General features: G+C 35.4%; 1 protein-coding gene across 1 annotated transcript in view; it reads left to right on the forward strand.

Moving 5' to 3' along the window:
* Positions 1 to 26,646, forward strand: part of LOC138695917 (GMP reductase 1-like) — a 38,776-nt gene that overhangs the window by 8,253 nt on the left and 3,877 nt on the right. Inside the window, exons 4-6 of the mRNA XM_069820280.1 lie at positions 2,401 to 2,589; positions 2,711 to 2,913; positions 5,572 to 8,932. Coding sequence (XP_069676381.1) covers positions 2,401 to 2,589; positions 2,711 to 2,913; positions 5,572 to 5,770 — 591 coding nt within the window. The 3' untranslated portion in view covers positions 5,771 to 8,932. The remainder of the gene's footprint in view (positions 1 to 2,400; positions 2,590 to 2,710; positions 2,914 to 5,571; positions 8,933 to 26,646) is intronic.

Consider the following 26,646-nt stretch of genomic DNA (forward strand, 5'->3'; position numbering starts at 1 on the left):
ATAACATCAAGCTGTAATATGTAAAACGTTACACTAAATAGGTCTGCTTATCTTTGGTGCTTATCCAGAATCATTTTTCATCCTATACCATCAGGCCCGGTTTCTTCAACCTTTGTTAAATTATAACAGTGTGTTATTCCATTTTAACTGTAAACTTAACAGTTGAAGCATTTCTTCAACTACTGTTAGTACTAACAGGCTGTTAAAACATATGTTAATTTAACTGCCCAATTTCATGCAGTTAAATAATTTAACTCTCTGTTAGCATAGAAGTATCCAATATGGCTGGTGCATTAGATGCTGAACTTGTATATCTTGATTACTTAGGAAATGATATCCATGAATACATAAACAGAGTGGATGATTTCTGTGATTGGCAGAACAGAAGTTCATACAAAGGTATAGGCTATTTTCTGCCAAGCCTCACTTTTCGCTTTCAACTTAGATCCGTTTGTTTGTTTATTCTCATTAATTGGTTTATACTGCGAAATAATTTCCAGCAGAAGGTTTCTTTCGAACAAAGAGAAATTAGTCCCACGATTTCTTTTTGTTCCAGTGTTTTCCATTTCATAACAGCAATACTGGCAATACCAATACACCGCTCCACGCTATTGTGATACAGACGAGGAAAGAAGCAGAAATCAAACCAGAGAGAATGGAAAGACTTCTGTTCTGTCTGAATCAAACAACGAAAACAAGCAAGAATAGCAATTGTCAGAGTTTAGAAAACAGAAGTGAGCCTATGCTTGGTTATAGGTTATGGTTAAACCACAGTCTACTATATACAGTCGCGAAGCTTGAGGTGTTTTTTTGCAAATCTCGTGATAAAGCTCTCCAAGTGGTTAGCAACTAGAAACAATAGACTGTCCATGGTCGACTTTGGACTGTATCGTATTTCTATCGAGTGCTAGCTCGTTGCGTATTTCACATTGATGCTTGTGAAATGTTCGTTATTGGTTGTAATGAAAATGTTAATGACTAAAATATAATAATTGGAATAATAATATGGGACAAGGAGGAGACGTTTGTAGTGCTATAAATTGTAGCAACAGTAAGAGAAAGAGGCCAGAGTTATCCTTTTTCCGATTTCCGAAAGATTCAGAAAGGTTCCTGGGTTTCCACAAGAATGCTGTACAGAAACAAAACTCTTAATTTTGAAGTTCTTTGTGACTGTTAGAATACATTATATCCTTAAATTTCACAATGAAATGTTTCAATCTAACCGAAAGGACATTACATCATTTTAACTTTGCTTATCATTTTAACTGTGTATTGTTAATATTGTATATACCACTGCCACCGGGTGCTTGCCCACTTGCAGTGTAAATAAATACATACATACATACCGGTTAAAGTTCTGTCACTTAGGCTGTTAAATTTCCAGGGAAATAAAGGTTAGTTCTACTTTTTTTTCAGAGGATATATTTTTAATTGTAGCTATTAATTTTGTTATTATTTTTATGTGTTATTTTACTAAAGACGTAGAAAAATTAAGTTTGTTTTAATTAAATTTATTGATCACGTTTTATTTTCAATTCTGGTGGGATTATTATTGCTTAGGCCTACTTTTTTCTTCAAAGGATATGTTTTTAATTATAGCTGTTAATTTTGTTGTTATTTTTATTTGTTGCTTTACTAGAGACGTAGAAAAAGCCTGTTACAATAAAATTTATTGATCACGTTTTATTTCCAATTCTGGTGTGATTATTATTGCTTAACCTCATCCCACTTTGTTAACTACGTAAGCCTACACTACAAGTACCGGTACACATAAGTTACTCCATTAATTCATATTTCCATTATTATTGTTGTAAAGGGAAATGCAAATTAATATTTATTGGTTTCATAGTTAATTATCGCTATAATCTTGAATGAGTGAAGCTATTATAGTAAATTTCAGTTCGTTTTGCACAAACAAAAATAATATTAACCTATTTCTTGAAGGTATCTTCGAGTTTATATGGTGGAATTTAATATACTTCATTAAAATAATAAATTAACTTTATGCATTTAATATTTCAATAATGGAAGGAAGGTGTTAATTTTTCCAAAAGAACACAACGAAAGTGTAACATATTTTGTCGTCTGCTAGGAGAGAGATCTGCGATGATGAGGCGATAGTAGCGATCCTAGTGGTGGGCAACTACCCATGTTTGCATTTTTACTACATATTGAGCATCGCGACTATATAGTAGACTGTGGTTAAACTCTAGAATCTCTGGTCCTAACAGAGAGTTAACAAACAGAATGTTAAAATGTGAAATGTAAAGTTGAAGAAACGCAATATTTTTAACAACAATTCATACTTTTGACTTACAGTTAATTAACGCTATGTTAGGTGCATTTTAACAAAGGTTGAAGAATCCGGGCCTGAGTGTATTTGATGTAATGTGTGTGCAGGCTGGGAATGTTGTGACGGGTGAAATGGTAGAAGAATTGATTCTGTCTGGAGCCGACATAGTGAAAGTCGGGATTGGACCAGGCTCCGTGTGCACGACACGGATCAAGACCGGTGTTGGATTCCCCCAGCTGAGTGCCGTGCTCGAATGTGCTGATGCAGCACATGGACTGCAGGGGCACATAATTTCGGTAAGTCTGAAGCTCTTCTCACTCATTCGTGAGTGGAGCCAATTTCTCATATATTTATGTTTTCTCTTAATTTGAACTAACCTGAAGTTACATTGTGTGAATTTCGAATTTTTGCATTCAGGACGGAGGATGCACATGTCCAGGGGATGTTGCAAAAGCGTTTGGAGCAGGAGCAGATTTCGTGATGGCTGGAGGAATGTTTGCTGGACATGATCAGTGTGGTGGTGACGTCATACAGCACAATGGACGCAAGTTTAAGCTTTTCTATGGCATGTCTTCTGCTACGGCTATGGAAAAACATGCAGGAGGGGTAGCAGAATACAGGTAAGGCTTATTTATGAATTTCATAGCCCTCAGATAGGTACATTGGAAGTCTGACACAAATCAGGAAATAAGTGGTTGTCGCAGTCAGTTCCCACTTGGAAGCCAGTGTACTTTTCTAGTGATTCCTAAATACAGTAGGATGAGCTGATAGAACTGGCTTACATACAAATTAAGATACAAATGTAAAATCTTCTATGATCGACATTTAAAATGTTCTGTGATCGACAGAGTGACTTGATGGTCAGGTCTGATGTAAAGAATAAAATAAAATGATCTCCTTTTGTTTGTATTATAACAGCATTATGTCCCGCGCCGTGGCGTCGTGGTCTAAGGCATCTTGCCTAGGATTCGCGTTATGGAATGCGCGCTGATTTGAGTCCTCATGGGGGAAGAAATTTTCTCATGAAATTTCAGCCAGTGTATGGGACCGGTGCCCACCCAGCATCGTGATGCACTTGGGGAGCTATGTTAGGTAGCGAAATCCAGTTGCGAATGCCAGCTATAACGGCTGGGGGATCATTGTGCTAACCACACAATACCTCCATTCTGGTTGGATGATCGTCCACCTCTGCTTCGGCATGTGGCTGTGAGGCCAGTAGCCAGCTGGTGATCTTGACCCTTCGTGGGCTGTAGCACCACTGATTATTATTATAACAGCATTATAAGCGTGTAATAAAATATTAAAAATTATAGTGTTGTTTAATTTTATGTCTTTGTTAATAATTCTTCTCCAATTTTGAAGCATACCAGTTATATGAATATTAAGAAGAATTGGTGAAATGCTACATCCTACTGAGAGATGTATTAAAATTTCTTCTGTTATTTTCTTCCTGTATTTATTGTAATATTAGAATTGTGTTATGTTTTTAGTGCATGTTTTAAGAGTTATGGTTAGCCTTAATTTTCCATAATGGAGTATGATTTATTTCTATTCACTACATCGAACTCTTTTTCGAAATCAATAAATACGAAATGTGTTCAAGATTAAATTATTTTCTTTTCTCAAATGTTTGTTGTAATTTAAAATTTTATTGTACAGCATCCTTTTCTAAAACCCTTCTGTTCTTCCCCGGGAGTGTTTCAGTTATCGCTTTGTCTTTTATTTACGCAACTGTTTGTGAAAAGTGCAACACCCAGAAGGAATGTTCCAAACGACTCCAAACTTGGAAGATGTGTAGAACAGTGTACCATCAATAATTGATTACGTTTCCAGAGAGATGGCATACACATAGGCTCAACAGTGACATCTCTTGTGTCACCAGGAAGGTCAGTGTTATGCCTTGCTCAGTCAGTGCAGAGCTACCAAACGAAGTGGAAACGTGGAAGCTAGTGCAGGTATGCCTTGTCGATGTGGAAGGGCGCAATATCAGCACGTCAGTGAGTTCGAATGGGGCAGAATGGTTGGTCTCCGGGAAGCAGGTTTGTCATGCTGTGACATTTCAGCTCATACAGGGCATGCTGCTATGACAGTGATGCGTGTGTGGAACCGGTGGATAGAAGAGGTCGTACGCAAGACGAGCGGATACTGGACCACATAATGTGACCACAGCACGGCCGTGATGGACTGTACAGCTTCAGCCACAGTGTTGAGTCGACGTTGGAGTACTGCAATGGGTGTGGACCTGTCTGGATCAATGGCTCGTCGCCATCTTTTGAGGGCTGGACTAGTGGCTTGCATGCCATTGCATTGGCTTCCATTGTCCAGAAACCACCAACGTCTCAGACTGCAATGGGCACGTGAACGCCGTCACTGGCATGCTGAGTGGCAAAATGTAGTGTTTTCGGATGAGTCCCACTTCAACTTGTCCTGCAATGATGGCTGCAAATGTGTTAGACGCTACTGTGGTGAACGCAATCTGAGAGTGTGCATTGTTGAGTGGCATAGCGAACAAACGCCTAGTGTGTTGGTTTGAGGTGCTATTGGTTAAAATATGCGATCTCGTCTCCTATGTATTCAGGGCAATCTGAATAGCAACTGCTACATTAGGGAGGTTTTAGAGCTCGAGGTACTGCCCTTCCTTCAGGCAACTCCACATGCCATATTTCAGCAGGACAATGCCCAGCCACATGTGGCGAGAATTGTGCAAGCCTTCTTCGAAGAACGACGGATATCACTGCTTTCCTGGCCTGCATGTTTGCCAGATATGTCATTCATCGAACATGTCTGGGATATGATTGGTCGGCAACTTGTTCGTCATGGTCCTCCAGCACCCACTCTTGATGCTTTGTGGACTCACATACAAACTGCGTGGAGGGAGATTCCCCAGGAACATATCCAGACCCTCTTTGATTCCATACCATGATACTTAGAGGCTCTGATTGCAGCGCATGGAGGCTTCACACCATACTGAAATCTCACGGTCACAGATCAGGTACAGTTCTGTAATTCTGATTATTTGTGTATTGTCATGTACCTAATCTGTGATATCAGTTTAATTTCAGTCACATGTATCCTTCATGGTGTTGCAATTTCCACAAACATTAGAGTATAAGTACAGCGTGTAGTTTGTATATAGCATTAAGAAGACATAGTTCGTATATAATTATTACATTTTCTGTGATTGCGTTTTTTAACAGTGATGTAACTTCTGCAGTTTATTTCATATTGTAATCCCTCATGATTCCTTGATGTGCATTATCCTGAATATGTATTGACAGATCATCAGAAGGCAAGACAGTGGAGGTGCCCTATAAAGGTGATGTGGAAGCAACTGTGTTAGACATCTTGGGTGGCCTGCGCTCAGCTTGCACATATACTGGTGCCGCCAAGTTGAAGGAGTTGCCAAGACGTGCCACTTTCATACGTTGTACTCAACAGGTGAATCAGATTTATGGTAACTTCGGTCAAGGTGAATAAACGTCCTACCATCATGTTTCTCTTCCTAGATTTCTCTTCCTGCCTTCCTATATTGAGCTGGTGCTGTATCTGCTAGTAGCATTATATAGGAAGTATACTATAATGTAGGTTGCGGCTTCAGACATAAAGGAATTATTCCTAGTAGTTGTGAGTCAAAGCTGCAGAAAATCAAATTGTTGTGAGGGATTTTCAATACATAAAATAACATTACTCTGAAACTTTATACTGTATCCAAACTAACTACTGCCTTTGATCCAAACAAATACACATATTATAGTTAATCATGGTGGACGGTAGCTCAGTTGGCAGAGCGACTAACTATGGACTGGGAGGTCTCGGGTTTAATCCCATGTGTTGGCAGTGTTCTCACTGCCAAAACCTCCAGAACGACCCTGAAGTTCACTCAAAATCCTATCAAATTGAGTACCGGGTCTTTCCTGAGGGTAAAGACAATCGGAGTATGGTACCTAGTGCTGATATCATGAAAGCAGGGAGCTCTACCTCTGTGACTTCCAACTACATTTATCTTTACAGTTAATCATGATGGTGCGTGCTGAAGCTCAAACTGTTACTTGTCAAGTGCATGCAAGGAAGTAGTTACACAAGAATTAAGTTGAATTCTTACAATTTCGCATTATTTACGCAAAAAAATCTTGTCTGCATTTGTTTTAGCTTATCCCACATAAAGGTAAGGCATTAGTCTCAGGTGTAAGTTACGTTGCCATGGGTGAAAGATGAAGATGGACAAAGAGAAGAGATATCACTCTTGTCAAAGAATTAACAATACAATAATGTATATTACTACCACATGAATGTAGGTTAGCCTCACACATTGTGCGCATTCACGTACAAACAGTTCTTAATAATAGACCAAAATAACTATAACTGGTGTACATAAATTTTGTCACCCTGATACACAGAGTTTTGTTTCACTTGTTGGCAACTCTGTGAAACTATCACATGCTTTAGTCGTGAGATATTTTCGGGATTGGAAGATTTTCAAATTAACTTATTGCCAGTGCTGTTAGTAAGTGTGGTAGTAATTTAGAATATGCAATAGATGTTCCACAAACACTTAGCAATTTCATTAGAATAATTTTTATTGCATTTTCTGGTAGCAGAAGCAGTTGGTTTGCAGTCTAAGAAAGGGGTTATCGGTACTGTGTGGAAATAATTTGGCCAATCAAAAGGAATTTTGCAGAAGAATGATTTTTTGCACAATCATGCTCTTTTTGCATACTTACCATCATTGTTGCATGCCATGTAACTTGAAGATACAACATATTCAATATAATAATACTAACTGCCTCCCATTGGAGGTAGCCCAGAAGGACTCAGTATACTCTCCTACATGAATTTTACAATATTAAATGTTTACATAAATTCTGTAGAAAGAAAATTAAAATAAACCTATATGAATTATAAAGTGAAGAAAAAAAAAATTAAACAGAGTGAATATGATGACTCAGAATTTGGCAAGAGCGTTTCAAAACTGAAGTTATGATGTCAGCAGTAAGTGTCTGTGGTACTTCAAAAGTCTTCCTGAAGCTTTCAAAGAACTTGGGAATCACACCACGAGCTCCAATAAGAAGACCAATCACGGAAACACTAAAAATAACAGTGTAGTAAGTAACTTACTTACAACACCTGTGTTGTAAGTAAATTCTCTACAAACGTGATATACAGTCACTTGTAAATTAAAAAAGAACAAGAACTCTGAAAGAACAAGCTGTAACTTTATTTATTAACATTGAAATTGAACGTGAAGTTTGAAAAATGATTAAATGTTATGGGATAAAGACTCAATATCCTTATTTATAGAAAAAGATTCAAACACTTTAATTTCGTATATTGCAATAGCTTTTTATTTATTAGAACAGTGCATACACTTAAAAGGCAGTCGTATCCAACAAATAAAACAAAAGAATATAAAAAACACGGTCAACTAGAAAATTACACATTGCCATTAACAAAATGACGAATGTTCAGTTCAAAATTAATACATAACTAAAATACATAATAAATAAAATAAAGATATAAAATTATGATTGTGCAAAAAATAATGTGCAACACATGGGCATTAAGTGCGTAACAGAGTCTTGGGAATTAAAGAAGCTCAGCACATACTCTTCGTTTTTTCAAACTTTCTCTCACCTCTGTCATATAACACTTACCAATCTACTATCGCAATATACTATTGTTGATATTCTGGATGTAGTAATTTTGGAAAACAATAATGTCTACCATCGAAACACACAAAGAAATAATGTGAAACCACCCTGTCACTCATTATCAGTTTCAACTTTTATGATGCAGGTAGCTATTATTTTTGCATTCTTCTATTCAAATTTATCAGGATAGAACAGTATAGTCATTGATCCAGCACCTCCACTTGCATTTCACATTTTTACCTCTCACAAGTGCTGTTAATATACAGTGGAATCCCTCTTATCTGGCACCAAAGGGACCAGGCTAGTTCCGGATATGAGATTTTGCCAGATAATTGAATAAATACTGGTATATACAGAAAATAGTTCGTATTTCATGGTGCCAAATGTTGAAACTGCAGCCATGTGAAGCTTATTTCTTTATCACTTCCTCATAACTGAATAAACATAAAAACTGTGCGGATTTTCCTTTTTAAAACACGTCACACAGCACAAATAGTAAGTTACACTAATTTTTAGGTTTGAATATTCACTGAAAATTAAAGTTTGTGTGAACTTCCTGATGTGGCAATACTCATGGCCCAAACATAACTAAATAAACATAAAAGCTGTGTGGATGTTCTTTATTAAAACACATCACACAACACAAATATTACACTAATTTTAGGTTCGAATATTCACTGAAAATGAAAGTTGTGCGAACTTTTTAATGTGGCAACACTGACGGCCCGAACATAATTAAACAAACACAAAAGCTGTGTGGATTTTCTTTATTAAAACACATCACACAACACAATAATATTCTAATTTTAGGTTTGAATGTTTACTGAAAACGAAAGTTCGTGCGAACTTCCTAATGTGGAAAAACTGACTGTGACAATATGGCAGATTTAAACATTTTTTTTCTTGGCCCAGCTAAAAGCGCCGTTGTTTTGGTATTGCCGGTTATGAGGGATTTTACTGCATGTACTTGTGTTGTGTAACTGGCTTTCTTGTTAGCATGCATTTGACTTGTGCAGGGTAAACACGATGAATCAATTATGTGAAAACTTATTTTATTTGTTGAAATATCCTCAGGACATTCAAGAGAAGCACATTGTTATGAGAGTGTTAATACAAAAGCACTTTGTGATAATACTTCTGTCATTTAAAAGTACTCTGCTACAATCAGAGATGAGTCTGTAGTGATTTTTTTTATCAACACCCCTGTTAATAAGCATCCTGCCCTTAAATGCGTATTTGGAGAGCAGATTGAAGTTTCAATGCCTTATGCGTGCTTTATGTAGAAGAATTGTAACCATTAATCCATTTGATCCTCTTCATTACACAAGTAGAATGTTTTCGAAAGGTATATCTTCTATTCTTTTTCAAAATATTCATACCTATGGCCAGTTTGTCCAAGTAGTGTTTAATTTTGCTTAACGAATGTTAAATTAACGCTTTGTTAATGTATTTTCCATTTTTTTCAACATAATTTTGTTTAAGATAACCAACACTTAACTATAACGTCTGTTAGCACTATTTTAACTACTCAACAGCAGTTGGTAATGATTTTACACATATAAGGCAATTTCTTATTGGCTGAAATTATTATTTAAATTCTGTACTGTAGAGTAAGTCATGAAACATATATAAAATCATAACCTGTTACAGTAGGCCTTGATTCATATGTAGTACACTGAGTTAATAAATGAAAGTTGTATTGACCACTAAATTGAATAATAATTATTATAAGTAAGGTTATAGTTTTAATGGTAAATATGAATTTCTGTTAGGAAAATCTCAGCATTATGACCACCAGGTGACAATAATTACAGGAATGTGTGTGAAGTTAACTGTACACAAAACCCCGAGGAGAATTTCGTATCATATAAAATTCTCTAATCACTCTCTCTGCTTCAGGTCCATGTAGAAATTATATGTAATTTCGTCTTAAAGAAGCAATTGCTACTGAAACATTTTATTATTTACTCACTGCGTATTTTGAAGCACTATTGACATCGGCTATAGTTGAAAAGACCCAGTAACATAAAATCTAGAGTTAATAGTAGCTGGTGAATTGGAACAAGTGGCCTATTTCTGTTTGTAGGCATATATAACTGTTTGGCTTGAAGTCTACGGAGACAACGCACACATAAATGTAGTTGTGAAAATATTTTAATGTTCAGTAGTTAATGTTTCATTTGGACTGATTTACTGAAGCTTGGTGAAACCGGCCCTTACTCTAAACATTCCTCAAAGAGAAACATAACATATTATTTTCGCAACTTTTGTCTGAACAGCTGTGGCGTTATCCGCCAGTTTAACTGTTTATTAAATGAGTTAACTGCCTGAAATCCTACATTTAAAATTAACAAACAGTTAAGAATCTGTTCAGCCAAACTGGTGTTGAAAACATGAAAAAACTGTATTTAACTGACTGTTGATGGTTTAACAGTCGTTAAGTGTTCTAACAATACTTGGAAAAACCGGCCACAAGTCTCTCACTCATAGGTTTACAATCATAAACAGTCCATACAAAAGGATGTCTGCTTTAGAAATTATGTTGCCCTTTTAATACAGTACATCTACATTCCTAATATCTAAGGATATCATCAGAAGGCCTTGAACATGTACTTCATATTAATAGAGATTTTATTTATCATCATGCTTTTGTTTTATTTTTATTTCGTCTCGTTACATTGACCTTTCTATTAAGCAGATATTTATTCACTGTCATTTATGTAATAGTATAGTGTAATTTTAAGCCTAATATTGTCTTAATTTCTTTTAAAGAATAATGTGAAATTTTATCAAATTGCAGCTATTTTTTTAATTAGTAAGTTAATTATACTTGTTACTCTCATAATGATTTTGAAGCACAAATATTTAAGTCCATAAGCACTTACAGAAGTCTTACCTGTATGGTAACATATTTAAATTGTAGTCATCCTTTCAATAATACAACAGAATAACCATCTTGGTTAGAGAAATAATCTTATTCTTGAGTTTGTAATTAAAAAATATTCTTATCGTCCAAGATGTTTGATGTAAAAATTGATTTGAAAACGTTAGTACTTACATAATATTCGTTTCTGACGTGATGTGAATGCAGAAGTGGATTGTTGAAGAATATTTATGTAATGTATGTAGTGTTGGTATCTTGTTATATATTAATTCTACCTTTTAGTTTGAGTTTAATATAATCTTACATTTTACTTCACTACTTATTAATAAAAGCACAGATTTGTAAATCTATTTTATTGCGAAAAGAATGTCGGTCACAATATCGAATGTTTCTATAGTTTATGTAGAAAAAGCTTCGTTTTATATACAGCCAGTGATCAATCCAAACACCAAGTTTTAAATGTACAAAGTGTGCAATTCAGATACAGTCTTATTAATATCTACTTACAATAACATATGTAATTCCTCTGATGAATAAAGAGGATAGTAGCATGTACTGGAATTATTAGAATAAACATTATACTGTCACATTATACAGGGTGATTCACCAAGTTCTCCTCAGGTGATTCCTGAGCTTATTTGGAACAAAACATGTAAATGAATTAATGGGATCACATTCATAATTACGGAGTTAACAGTAATTTGAAAATGGCAGATATATATATATTTTTTTTTTCTAAATTATAGAACGAACGAATGAAAGGGGACGAAGAAAGAATGAATGATGTTTAAAATGGCAGGCAGGGTAAGCATCCCATGCCTCCATTGGTTCCCGACTTGCAATTCACTAACTTTAGATCGAGGTTCCCAGCTCAAAGCCGTTTGCCCTCTCAACTAACAGTAGTGTATTTTCCCCTGTAAATGATTATATGAAACATGTACACGCTAACAGTTGAATTGTGAGTGAAATGGATGAAGTGAAGTTAGCATCATGCCTCGCAGATGTTAATGAGAGGTGGAGAGTCCAGCGCTCTGGTCAGTTCTGTCCTAGTCACGTTTTTGTAGTGGCGCCAGGGAGACTCGTAACCTGTTACCAACAAAGTGGTGGGCTACTCGTTTCCGTAGAAGCCGTCTGGCTGCCTGGTTGGCTGTGGCAAGTGTCGTGTGTCGTTTCGTGGGGTTTGTGTCTGTAGTGAGTAAGGAAATAGTGAATGTCACTATTTCGTCCTGTAGTCTGTTTAGTTGCCGGTCAATGTAGGATTCTATTTTCTGCATAGCAGAACGTAGAACCCCCTCGACCAGCTGTTCCGTGGTTGTTTTGTCTGTCTCTGGATCGTCTGTAGTGGTTGTCTTGGTTGTCGTAGTCTTAGCTGCATCCGCATAAGACAATTCGGGTTTGGGAAGTGTTGGTTTGAAGACGGACTGTGATGGTTTGGGTATAGGTGGCGGTATTGGTTTGTGAGTGTCTATGGGGACATGCGTGGGATCTAAATTATAGACATCAGCTCAAAGAATTTGAGTGACCACAAGGGTCCTGAATACAATAAACATGTACAATATAATGTGATGTGATACATTAAAGAAAAAAGAAAGTTAATTGTTGAAGGCAAATATAAGTGGATTAATTGAAATAGAGATGATGATGTAATATTTGAAGAGAATCCTTGATAATATTTATAAGGACAGACATTACATAATCAAAAGGAATGTGAAGTTCCTTAAGATAATTCCATGTGAATTTGGAAATAGAACCTCTACTGCCAAACAGCAAACCAATGACAGACCATTGTTTAAGAGGGATGTTGTACTTTTGAGAAAGATAAGGCAGACAAGGTTCATATATAGACTTCTTCTCAATATCAACTTCGGTGGCCTGATTTAGGTTTCTTTCGAAACGGATAGTAGGGTCAAGAACAAGAGCCTGTTTTAAGCGTCCGTTAATAGCAATAATGTCTGCCCATCTGAAAGAACCATCTGATGATACACAATGTACTTCCTCATGAATCTCCCAATTTAAAGTTTTTAACGATGTTGCCAAGGCATGTCGTACACGATGATGTCTAGCATTGATCAGCAGCTCGCCTTTAGGGCATTGTCCAAGCACGTGTCCAAGTGTTTCAAGCTCGCTACAGTCTGGATGACGGCAGCGGGTTGTGCTTAAAGTTCTGCCCGGTATTGCTCAAACCGCCGAAATATTGCTTGACATTTTTAAAGCATTGGTCCATTCTGAGGAAGATAGGCCCTTTCGATTGCTTACACATGAGTTAGCCTTGGGGAGATCATTATAAACAATAACCCCTTTACCACGCAAGGTATGGTTTGTCCAGGTTTGGAATGCGTCATTTCTTAAGTGTTTACGAATTTTACGACCTGACCAGTTGATAGCATCAATAGTTGTGATATTCAATTTTGACAGAGCAGAAACTTTTTCGCTTACAAGGTCCCTAACATTGTGGAGATGGCAGTCATCAACACGAAGAAGAGTATTACAGATATTTATATGTTGTACATAAGCTTCCCAAGATGCTTTCATTGACGAAAGACCACGATATTTTTTAGGAGAGTAGAGCATTCCGTCAGGGCAGTCATGAGGAAGACCAATAAGCTCTTTTATTTCAGGATTGCACTAACAGTAATGCAAAATAAAAAAAATTAAAATACAAATAATTGATTGTTTATGTTCAGTCTCTTCCATTTAGAGTGGATTTAAATCACATTTTCGAAAATGCCTCCCTGAATCTCAAGGCAACGGTCCACACAGATGTGAACTGCACATGTAGCATTTTGCAGCGTCACACGTTTGTTCCTTATTGTTACCACAGCATTCAGAATGTGTTGAAGCAACTCTTCGCATATTTGTACCTTAACCTGATACACAATGTCTTTCATCTACCCCCAGATGCAGTAATCTAAGGATGTTAAATCTGGGGATCCGGGAGGCTCCATTCACTATGATACATTTTGAAAATGTGTTGTAACTCCGTAATTATGAATGTGATCCCATTAATTTATTTACATTTTTTGTTCCAAATAACCTCAGGAATCGCCTCCTTAAACCAGGGGAGAACTTTGTGAATCACCCTGTATGATTTAAAAATCTAGGGATATATCAAAGATTTGGTGTTAACTATTTAATATAAGTAAAATATAATATGTTGCTGTGTATTAAACAGCTAGCCATCCTAAACTGGTGGTTCCTAAACTGTCAGCATGTACATTTTTCTTTCATTATGAAGATGGAACAATTTATAGTTCATTGTTATAAGCTCCCTGAAATGAATGAACATTCCTTGGTGGTTGGAGCTATCTGCTGACAGTGTATAGAAATACTCACGTAATGTTGAGACTCTTCATGTGCAGAATAAACTATTGATATGTTTTGGTGCGTTATGAACATAGTCTGCATTATTATACAGCGCCAGAAAGTTGAGTTCCAAATAGGTGTTGCATGAGGTCCCTTTGTTTGGGTCATTCAGTTTGATCTGTTAATAGGATTAAAATGATAGTAAATACTGTTGGTATTGCACTATTAATATCTACAAATCACTGGTTTTGATTTGAAATTCATCTCTTTAATACATCATAGACTTTAGTTGGAATATTGTTGTTGTTGTTATTATTATTATTATTATTATTATTATTATTATTATTATCATTATCAGAGACCGGAAGTTTAGGCATTATGTATCATTAAAATAGGCAGGCAAAACGGCATCGTAAATAGCTAAAATAGGCAGGCAAAAAGACATTATAAATAGCTAAAATACGCAATAAAAGGCAATTACAAAAACCTTGCACTAGACCCACAATCTTGCACTTTCCACAAGTTATTTCGGCAGCAAGAAAAGCTTTACATAAGTCGAATGCAAATTGAGATTTTCGACTCGATGTTGCAATTACAGTTGGAAGCAAAGCAATCTTCTTCCCAGTAGCCTTAGAAAGTGCATTTTTGTGTTTGGTTGTACTGATATGTTGCAATATGAAATATTTAGCTAGCTACAACAACGTCGCAATGAAAACTGAAAGAAAGATAACCGTTAAAAATAACGTTAGACCAGCACTCATTGTTGCCTTGTCAAATAAACTCAAGGGATAATTAAAATGCTTACTGTTATACATTTTTGCACTGCAGCACTCATTGTTGCAAAGAGAATATGAACTGACTGAAAGACAATAATATACATTCGGTGAAGTCACTTTCATTGTAGCGATTATAGAAATAAATTAAAATATACCTGTAGGCAATTTTTAATAATAAATTAATAAATAATAGATAAACAATCAAATAAAGGCAAAAAGCATTTATTTTGTAAATTAGACATTTATATTAAAAAAGGCAGAAAAGGGCAACATAAAACTGTGACATTTCAACCACAAAGGTATAATTTGTATACAGATTTAGTTTCAAAAAGAAGATAGATTTAACACATTTAAAAAGGCATTCTGCCAAAGTTCCGGTCTCTGATTATTATTATTATTTTTATTATTATTATTATTATTATTATTATTATTATTATTATTATTATTATTATTCAAGTAACTCTGACTTCAGGTGTTTGTCCACTTGCCTTTCTTGGTATAATATAGATCATCTGCAATTGTACCCTCTGAAGGCAATGCAAAATAATATACATAAAGGGACAAAATGTCTGTTTGGAGCAGCTACAGAGAGACAGCTACCGAAAATGTTATTACTCTGGAATGTAATTTAATTATCCAACTTTAAAATAACAGCAGCGGATGTATTAATAGTAAAAACAGCAAATTGTTGCAATTGCCGAACCTATTTGGTACAATAACTGTGTTATTTCTCAGCCTTGTATAATTATGTAGACTTCAGTTTTGACCATAAACTTTAATGTTCATAGACAGAGAATTTATATTGGATAGCTCATAATTGTTTATTACTCCATGAAGATAATATCGGTGACATATAATCAGTTATATACAGGGACAAAGAAAAGAAAAGTATTATTAGCTTATTTATCAATACTGTTCAGCTGCAAGTAGCAATAAATAGGCAGAGCTTGTTTAGTAATTTGTATGGAAGCAATGAAGAAAACTTCATTATGTACTACTGTATTCAGCTTGAGCAGGATATGTTAATAAACTCAGAAAAGTAAAATAAGCAAATTTCAGTAATAAGTGAAAGTAGTATTATTTAGTACTATTAGGAATGGCAGCTACATTTGATTGTTTCAAGAAATTATATTATAATGTTAATGTATATTTTTCATTGATCATTTCTACTTAATGAACATTTTCAATATATATTGAATAATGTATTAGTGTGAAGATGTAATGTAGTAAGGAAAATGATGTTGACGTATATTCATATCGAGGTGTGTGGTTAATAGTGTTGCATTGCGTTTTTCATTACTTGATTATTGTAACATTTGAAGGGACGCAAGTTGCAGAATTCTGTGCAGTAAATTAGTAATTTGTATGTTGTAAAAAGTTAAGATATTTTAATTTTCTTTTCCACTCGTAATATAGAAAATTTTGAGTCTTACAATTGTAGTGAACACTTCGGATTTTAAGGCGGCCGCGTATCTCAGTTGGTAGAGCAGCTGGCTACGGACTGGAAGGTCCAGGGTTCGATCCCAGGTGGTGACAGGATTTTTTCTCGTTGCCAAACTTTCAGAACAGCCCCGAGGTTCACTCAGCCTCCTATAAAATTGAGTACCGGGTCTTTCCCAGGGGTAAAAGGCGGTCAGAGCGTGGTGCCGACCACACCATCTCACTCTAGTGCCGAGGTCATGGAAAGCATGGGGCTCTACCTCCATGTCCCCCAAGTGCCTTCATGGCATGTTACGGGGATACCTTTACCTTTACCTTTTTACTTCGGATTTTAAAAATATGTTTGTATGTATGTGTTATGTGTACACTGCAAATGGCTATATACCCAGTGACAGTGGTAACTAATTACACTCAATAATGACAATAATGAACACTACTAATAAAAAACAATAATTAATAATAATAATAGTAATAATAATAATAATAATAATAATAATAATAAAATAATAACAAGGAGCATCCTAAATTAAATGAAGCATGGTCACTTAAAATAACATTTAAAATAAATCTAATTTGCATCTTAACCCTAAGTTCGAACTAAGACCCACGAGTGTGACAGGTTTATACCTGCACAAGTACTTTTCGGCACTACACTTATTTCGCTGTCAACTCACTCACTGCACTGATTCTATCTGATTTCACTAATACTTCTAACCATTTTACTGTTCAAATACTTTGCACAGCCACTTCACTGACACCAACACACTTCACTTACACAATAGACTTCACTGACACTACACACTTCACTGACACAACACACTTCCTCACTGATAGAACACTTCAAATAACAAGATATCAATTACACCCTTTAAGTATTGTGTATAATATACTACCGTCTTTTAGTAAAGTCCTTAAGCCTATTTTTAAATACATTTTTGGAATGAATGCAATAAGATTGGTTTTAAATAATGAAGACATTTCTTTTTAATTGTAGCACAAGGCACTATTATTTCAAAGGAACTTCTATTTAATATTATACAGTTGAACTTTTAACATCAGTTTATGTGTAACCTCATCTATAACGTCAAATGTTCTGTGGTACCAATGAATTCCTCTTAAAGCGCGTCTTTCTTTGCCATGCTTAATTCAACATGCATAATTGCATCTACTTCGTATATAATATCATTGCCATTCTTAATTTTCAATGTAATTTTTCAAGAACCAGAGTGTTCTGAGATTTCAGCACACATGTCCATGAGAAGTAGAATCTGCATATCCGGGTATGTTCTCCACCCCCAACTCCCTCTTTATAGTCCTCAGTGACGTACCTGTACAGTTCAGCTACAGGAGTACATCAGACTTGTAAAGAGACAACAAGAGTACAAAAAGAAAAGTGAAAGTGAATGAGAGGTAAAAAATGGAAGGAAAAAAGCTGGTTTGTGTCATGAATTTGGTCTGGTTAATTCTACAGTCAAAACGTATTGGAAAAATAGAATCGAATTAATCGACCTGGTTGGCGAGTTGGTATAGCGCTGGCCTTCTATGCCCAAGGTTGCGGGTTCGATCCCGGGCCAGGTCGATGGCATTTAAGTGTGCTTAAATGCAACAGGCTCATGTCAGTAGATTTAGTAGCATGTAAAATAACTCCTGCGGGACAAAATTCTGGCACATCCGGCGACGTTAATATAACCTCTGCAGTTGCGAGCATTGTTAAATAAAACATAACATTTTAGAATCAAAATTATTACATTTGAGATTAAGGCTTTTTCGAAAGCCTCCAGTGAGATGTAGATGAACCATTGTTCAAGTGGTTTAAACAACAATGAAGTGAAAGTGTGACTGTCTTCTTAAGTTAAAAGCAGAAAAATTTGCGAAGAAGCTAAAAGATGAATAATTCATGTGTAGTGTAGTCTGTATTGACTAAAATTTCATGAAGTAAGTGGCGAAATCACGCATGTGAATAATGAAGCAGTAGATTGGCTTACTAACAGGGTGGAAGTGAAATAGTCTTGCAGATTTTCAGACCGAATAGCTCATGTTTTATGTAACAAAAATCTATAATATCATATTGGTGGAAAGTTCATAGTTTTTTCAGAAAAAAATTTTTTCCTAAATGTTTAACACCCCCTTATTCAGTAACTATTGCGAGTAGGATCGTGATTTTTGTCCATATCGATAGGAAATCTAATAAAGAATAATTCATCCCTTTGGCATATTTCCATAGCATGGACGGTTTTCGTGTAAATTTAATAAAAAAACCTCTAATTTCAAGCCACTGCACGATGTGAGCAAGTGGCAACGTCGAGACAGAGAGCAGCTCACACCTACCAAGACACAGTGAGTTTGTTGAGGTTTTTCATCTGTATAAGGGCGCAAATAGTCATAGTAGCTGATGCTCCCTTTTTAAACCCCACTAACTAACTAACTACATCTGTACCATAAGTAGACTGTGTTAGCAGCAATGTTGCTGGACTGCTGAAACTTCAAACTTAATTTTCTAGTTAACCGTGCATTTAATCACAAAACGTAATATAGGTTTTCTATTCATTTAAGTATATCCTATCGTCTGCAAGGTTATTTCACTTTTTTCCTCTATGTGAACAGTAGACAGTCAAGTTTTTAATGCCGATGAGACTGACATTTTCTTTAGATTGGTACCTGTAGCACACTGAAATAAAGATGAGAAATGTGTTGACAGCAAATTTTATAAAAATAGAATTACAGTCAAAATTTCATCATTCCGCTACCTCCCATAGCTGGTAGCATAATAATGAATGCCTGTACTGTATGTCTTGGTTAAGCGACATCCATTTTTAATGACACAATTGTCAGGTCTGTGGGTGATGTTAAAACTAAATTCTGCTGTAGTTTAAAAATATTAATATTCTGCTGCTGCTGCGGCATTACAGCCCAATTTGAGCCATGGCCTCCTGAATGCGTCTCTTCCAATATTCTCTATCTCTGAAATCAGTGCTCAGGTTTCGAGACAATTGTATTTTTACGGCGTGCGGTTGTCAGCCGACAAGCCCAACCTCCAACCTGGAGGACCAGTTTCCCTTTTTGTCTGGATCATCACACTAGACCTTACTGACAAGGGTATTAATATTCACCCAAACATAATTAGTACGATATCCATAGTTTTTTTAAAAAGGCACCACACATGTGTATGTGTTTGTTTTCAGATTATGGGTATGTTTTGTATTTTTGTGTGCAGAAACTTGTCACTAATTTCTGCTAAAATCGGAGATTGGAAATGAACACATTGTAACTACCAGTACATTTCCTTTGATTTTCAAATTACAACATTAATATTTGTGCAAATTAAAAAAGTATTTCCACTTCTTAGCAATATCTTGGCACTGAGAGAGATTAGATCTCTTTTCTCTAAAGGAAGATGGCTGCATATTAAAAGGATGATAGATGTCATAATCATAATGGTGATGACAGTAGTGATGGCGATGATGGTAACTGGTGATGACAACAGTAATAATTATGTGGGACTTTTTTTGGTATTGCATTAGATGCAGAAACATCCCAACATTTCAGAGCTATCAGAGAAGACACGGAAATGTGAGCCTTTCTGTTGAATCTATTATCAAGAACTGTTCTCCAAAACAGTAATGTGTGTGTGTGTGTCTATTTTGTAGAGATGGATCGATACTTGATACCATTACCTGTCTGGAGCTTTGATATTTGATAACACAACTTTCAAAGTAAAAACTGAAAACACAGGAACAGATAGCTAATTATTATGGAATTCATTACTTGGTGTATAATACAATAAAGAACTACAGTAATTTCATGCATAAATTCTGTACACAAACAAGTAAAGGAAATTTACTGCACAGAATTCATATTGGCAGAACCTCACTTATGTTTCTCAACAAGTTAATGGAATTTGCTCAATGTTACGTAGATTAAAAGGAATTTTATAACATACCGGTAGATTTGAAATAGTGTATTAAGGCTGTACAAAATTAAAATTAGTTGAGGAGCCGAAAATAGTTACACTTTTGTTTGAAGTGCAGGATCGAACTTTGGACCTCTGGAATATGAAACAAGTATATCAAACATTGTTGAGTCAGAAGTAGTAGAAACTAACAATTTTTACAACGAAAACACCTGTGATTATTTATTAAATAAGTTTGAATTATATAGTTTGCATATATTATGTGTTGCATTAACTTTTAAAACAATAGACTGGCACGGCGTAAATTGTTGTTGCTTAATTGAAGTTTAAATATTTTGCAATATGTGAATTCCAGAGAGTTTCTTCATTTGTATAGAAGTATCTCATTGGCAACCTTCTGCCAGTGGAGTACACTTAAATACTACAGAGCCATTAAAAGTGCTATATTTTTCTAGCATTGCCATAATTCCCGAGTGAACAATACTTTTTGTAATTTATTTTTATAATGTTAAACAGTGTATTATATTATGACATGCCCATATTATATTTAACGTTTTCTTTTGTGTGGTAAGTTTGAAGAAACAGTTTTCACTCAGGAGTCCAACGTCAATTTTTTTGCAGGGAAACAGTACATCTTTTTGACATACCAGTAATAAGATAATTGCCAAACTCCCAATAAAATAACACTTTTCTTTATATTCAACAGTGTCTCAGCTCTTGCAACGACCTCATTTTTAGTCTCAAGAGTGCTGACAGAACTTCAGTTTTGCACGTAAAAAATATACAAATCTAAAACATGACATTCTTACCCAGTCATACTGAATGGATCTATTCCTATATTAATTGAAACCATGTACATTTATCTTGAATAATCAGTATGAAGCTGTTCTAGCTACCAGTGAGTATTCGTTATATATGGCATTCAAACAAAATCATGCATTCTCTCCACTGGGCATGTACTGTATTTGTAAAAGGCTAAATTTAGATCCATGATTCTTATACATAGCCAGAGCAGACAACTTCGCATGCAAAGAGAAACTGTTGATGATAAGTATAAAAGTACGATTACTACAACAAAGTATATATTCTTTGAGAACAAAATTAATTTCCGATATATAATTGCAAAGATAAAAATAAAACAAAACTACATTATACTACAAAATCATCAAATCTTCAAATACAAAAATATGTCATCACTAGAGCCCGGATGTTAAGGCATTTATTTTGGTTAAAATAGGCAGGCATATAGGCACTAAAAATAGTAAAAATAGGCAGTCAAATAGGCATTTATTATTCATGGAAACAGACAAAAAATAGACAAATATTTAATAAAATATCCCATACAGTACTCACTTTCCTTGGTTACATGTCACAACAAGATGCTTTTTTTAAGTTGTCAACTGTCATAGTGAGCCTCCTGTCAGAGAGAACGTTATTCATGGTGGAAAAAGATCTTTCTACTTCTACTGAAGTGATTGGAGCAAACTTAAAACAACTTATTTCAGAAGGACTGTCTCTACTTTTTTTTAGAGATCGGGATAAATGGACTGTGTATTGTTTTAAAAATAGGGGTGTGAGAAGGGATTAGAGACTTCAAAGTACACGTGACTTGTGCGTGCAAGCAACAACAGTAACGGGACCTGGAGACTTGCCTTTAATACTTCCCTCATCCCCTTTCCTTCACTGATAAACCCCGAAGTGACCTGAGCACTGAGGGTTATACTGTTCAAACTTCTTTTTTAAGCGACATAAAAGATGGAATTGGTAGGGGAGAAAAGTTTACGACTTCTTGGAAACCTGTGCATTGCTGGAGAATAAGATTCTCAGCAAAAATTTATGTGAAGTGAATATATATTTTTAATTTGTACAACCATTCTTTTTTGTTTTTTTTTATATATATAGTTTATGTGCGGTTTATTTTAAATACATTAAAATATAGAAAATGTACAATAACGACGTAAAAAGGCTAAAAAAGGCATTTAACCTTAAAATAGGCAACGGGAGTTAAAATAGGCAAAAAGGGCAAAATAAAAATTGGGCCTAATCATCCCCAAATGTGTGGAAACGTGTTTATCCTCTAATAGGTCTTTCATACATACACTCAGTTTAAAAAAAGGCATTTTGCCTAATATCTGGGCTCTAATCATCACTTTTCAAACAGCTCTAAATTTTCTTCTGTGAGAACTGATTTACTGAGAACGTGCCACTAGTAACAAATGGTTAATGTTTATATTTTCACATAGCTGAATTCGCTACAGTTTATTTCATGGCAGTAAGGAAAATCTCATTTCATCTTATATTATGCTGTTTACTCTTTCTAAGCACAAGTATTATTATAAATAATATAATATTTAACCTAGAATTCTATAATTGCAGAACAAATACAAGCTCAGAGATCTATATTGCAGTGAAAATGTGTCTCCTTAAAGGAGAGAGATGCTGTTTAGCAACTGAACATTGTGAGGTTCTGCTTCTTACTACATATTCTTGGATCCTGTTCCCCTTAGCTCTATGATATTGTAAACAGTACCCTATTAGACTTAAATATGGTTGTTTTACGTATATTGAACTATTCTGGTCATGCTATATAGTCTAAACTTATTTATGTGATTTGAAGTTACCATTCTGTGTTTTTAAATGTTATTTTGGTATAGATTTTTTTTTGCATTGTTCATTACTATAGGTATTACAGGTGCTTCTATTCTACAGAGTGAGTCATAAAATGGGTGGTTTTCAAATTACCCTATTTCTGTTTGATAACAGCTACTAACATGAAACTACTTCCTAAATTAATGTAAAGTAACTTCGGGAAAATTGCATATTTTCATAATAGATGCTGAACATGATTTCTTTCTTTCTGTAGGCACATCTGTACTCTTCACTCCATGTTTTGGCAGTTCGCTGTAGTGTGCCCTGATCATTACTATTGATTTTGGTGATGATGACTTTTCAGAACGTCAAATGTTCGTAGTCAATTTCGATTAGAGATGGGATAAACTGTTCTTTTTAAGAAACAGTTTCGACTGTAACTGTTTCATGAACGAAACTGTTCCAAAACAATAGTTTCAAAGAAACAGTTCCATAAGAATATGTTTACAACATCAGTGCCAAGTGTTTCAACTGTTTCAACTTCTCATCTGCTTCAGAAACATGTTTCAAAGTCCTTCAATCGTCTTTAAATCAGCTGTTCAGTGTATTATGACGACAAAAGTCATTTTTATTAGGTTACTGTTAAATGTTACAGTAAATAACAGCAATACAAAATGAATTGATTTTAGTAAAAATAACGCATATAATCCTAGGACAGTTTAATAACGATAAGACATTAGTCGATATTTTTCATGGTAGCTCAGTTGGTAGAGCAGCTGGCTGCGGACTGAAAGGTCCGGTGTTCGATCCCAGGTGGTGACAGGATTTTTTCTCGTTGCCAAACTTTCAGAATGGCCCCGAGGTTCACTCAACCTTCTATAAAATTGAGTACCGGGTCTTTCCCGGGGGTAAAAGGCAGTCAGAGCGTGGTGCCGACCACACCACCTCATTCTAGTGCTGAGGTCATGGAAAGCATGGGGCTCTACTTCCATACCCCCCAAGTGCCTTCATGGCATGTTATGGGGATACCTTTACCTTTTATATATATTTGTATTAACAAAAGCCGCCCTAAATAAGGGTTCAGTAGATCATTAACACCATGTTAGGGCACCATGAACATATTCTCCATCAATGGGCAGCTAATAATAATTAGTATCACATTTATTAGAGAACTTGATCGGTACAATTAAATTGTGCAGTCCTACATAGGCTACTGTTGCACGAAGGCTGTGATCTACTTTTGATTGGAGGTCGATAACGCTACATGTGGCCTTTCCAGACAGCAAAGAAGAGAAAATTGTTTAAAAATTTAACTATTTATCTTTTGGAACATTGAAGTGATCACTGGAACAGTGTAACACTCTTTGGAACAGTTGGAACAGGTTAGTTCACAAAACCGTTTCGATACAAACAATTGTGAAACAGTTTAAAAAAAACTGTTCCAGCTTTTTTTTTTTACCCATCTCTAATTTTGATAAACTTACTCTTTATAGTAACCCTACAAGAAGTAATTGATGTTATGTCTGGTGATCTGGGTGGCCGAAAATTTTTAGAAATTACTCTGTCGTCAAAAAAACTTCTGATTAGGGCGAGCAGCTCAGTTGACATGTGACAGGTTGCTCCATCTTGTTAAAAATAACCTTGAGTCATTTTAGTGTCGTCCAGCTGCTCAACAAATTTCTCTAAAATGATTTCGTGCCAGTCTGTTGTTCACTATTTCTGAAAAAGAAAAATGACCTCAGTATTTGGTTTGCCAGATGTGCACACAAAACTCCAATCTTCTGTAGGTATAAGAACATTTCATGAATGTTGTGTGGTTTATGTGAGGCATAAATGCTTTTGTTTTGGGAATTCAGATATCTAGGTAAATGGAACCAGGCCTCGTCTCTGAATCACGTGATGTTTAGGATATCAGGTAGACACACAGTCAAGAATCATATGTAGTAAGGAACTCTCTTCTCCTTATCTGGAGAATAGTAATTCTGCATGGCCGCAGTTTTTGTTATCTGTGAAATATCCCGCCTCCTGAGACAAAGCACATAAAGATTTCTGAGGAGATTGCTTCATACAAACCTGGACGTTTTCTATCACATTTTTGAAGTCAGATGTTTGATGCTTGCCATTCTCGTTCAACAAAGATCCTGTTGCATCCAACTACCTCACTAAGGCCAATATTGTGTCTGTTTTGGGAGGCACGTGCACACTGTACTTTCTTTGAAATACCCTTCACGTTGTAATTTTTCATTAAAACCACATGCTGATGCAATGTTTATATGGGATCGATACCACTTGCAGTGTGCACATAGTTATGCTATTTTAAAAACCACCCATTTAATATGAATCACGCTGTATCTTAAGCTGCCATGGAGGCAACTACATGTTATGTAGGTACTAGTCAAGAGTGAAGTGTATATTTTTAATGTAATTTAAGTGATAATGGAAAATTTGTAGTGAGTTAAGATCTAGTCGAATTAGTGCTGTGAAAAGTTATAAAATAATCTTAACTGAAAGGAATACAGTGTAGTGCATTGAAAGACAATGCTCAAAATTGAAAATAAAATTAATTGTAGAAGTCCTCAGTCTGTGCTCTGTGAATCCCAAGGGACCTTGGGTATATTTATATAAAGGATGGTTTAATTGTTTTTTGAAGTGATATTGCAAGGTTAGTAAAATTGTGAAATTTCTTAAGATGTGCGTATTGTAAAGGTGTAATATATACTACGTTTTCATGGTGTATTCAAATCGATTTGATATATCCCCCTGATCCCTGTTTTCATGCAATTTTCGATATGTACCATATTGCAAACTATTTGAATACAGAAGCTTAAGTTTCGAAAATAGATATGTTGGTTAACATGTCATCAACCTGTAGGCCTTAGCTATAAACAGTGTTGAGTTTTCTTAACGAGGTTTGTGAAAAGTTAATATTCTGGCTGTTAATGAATTGTAATAATGGCTTTTAGGAAAATAAAATATTATGTATTATAACACGACTTTTCAACATACATATATGCACTTGCTTTCGGTAAAATAGATGACACATCAAACAAATGACAGTCATTCATGTGCTTACTGTATTGAGATCGTTTTGAATATGCAACTCAGTCTGTATTGAATATGATCAAATCCGACTTTTTAGGTGTATTGGCCTTGAGATTCAGATCGTTTTGAATCCCCGTTTTCATGAAAGTCTCGATATGGTAAATATATTCAAGTCAATTTGAATACTCCATGAAAACATAGTAATAATATGTAGAGTTCCGTTTCATGAATGAATTCAGAACTTAAAAACGATACAGTTAGTCCATATAAGCATATTATGTTCCTTTTGTCTCGTTTCTGAGTTAGTCAATTTTGCATTCCAATTTATTTTCGCAGGAAGAACCGAGAAAGATCTGTAAGTGTTTTATCATAGATATTATCTTTCCTATCATTGGATGTTCTGTAGACAGTGGCTTTCAGATCTCTCTACAGATAATCTAGTGCAGTGGTCGTCAGCACTCGCTGAAATGGGTAGAGTGCATGGAGGGTAAGGAACTCTGCTCCGTCGTGCACACCCGCATACCCGCCAGCAGTGACTATTGCACGCTAGGGCAGTGTCTTGTCCGCAGGTAAGAGACGCTAGCCTGAGCGTGCAGTGTTTTGATGACCGCTGATCTAGTGGATTGAAGTCTGACATATGAGCATGCCAGGCAATAGAACCTCCATGATACATCCATTTAGGAAATTGGTCACTCTAAATGTTTGTAGTTACATTGTGGAAATGAAGTAAAACATCATTAATAAAATAAAGCTCTCATTGA

The sequence above is a fragment of the Periplaneta americana genome, chromosome 3, assembly GCF_040183065.1.
Source record: "Periplaneta americana isolate PAMFEO1 chromosome 3, P.americana_PAMFEO1_priV1, whole genome shotgun sequence".
NCBI classification, from domain to species: Eukaryota; Metazoa; Arthropoda; class Insecta; order Blattodea; family Blattidae; genus Periplaneta; species Periplaneta americana.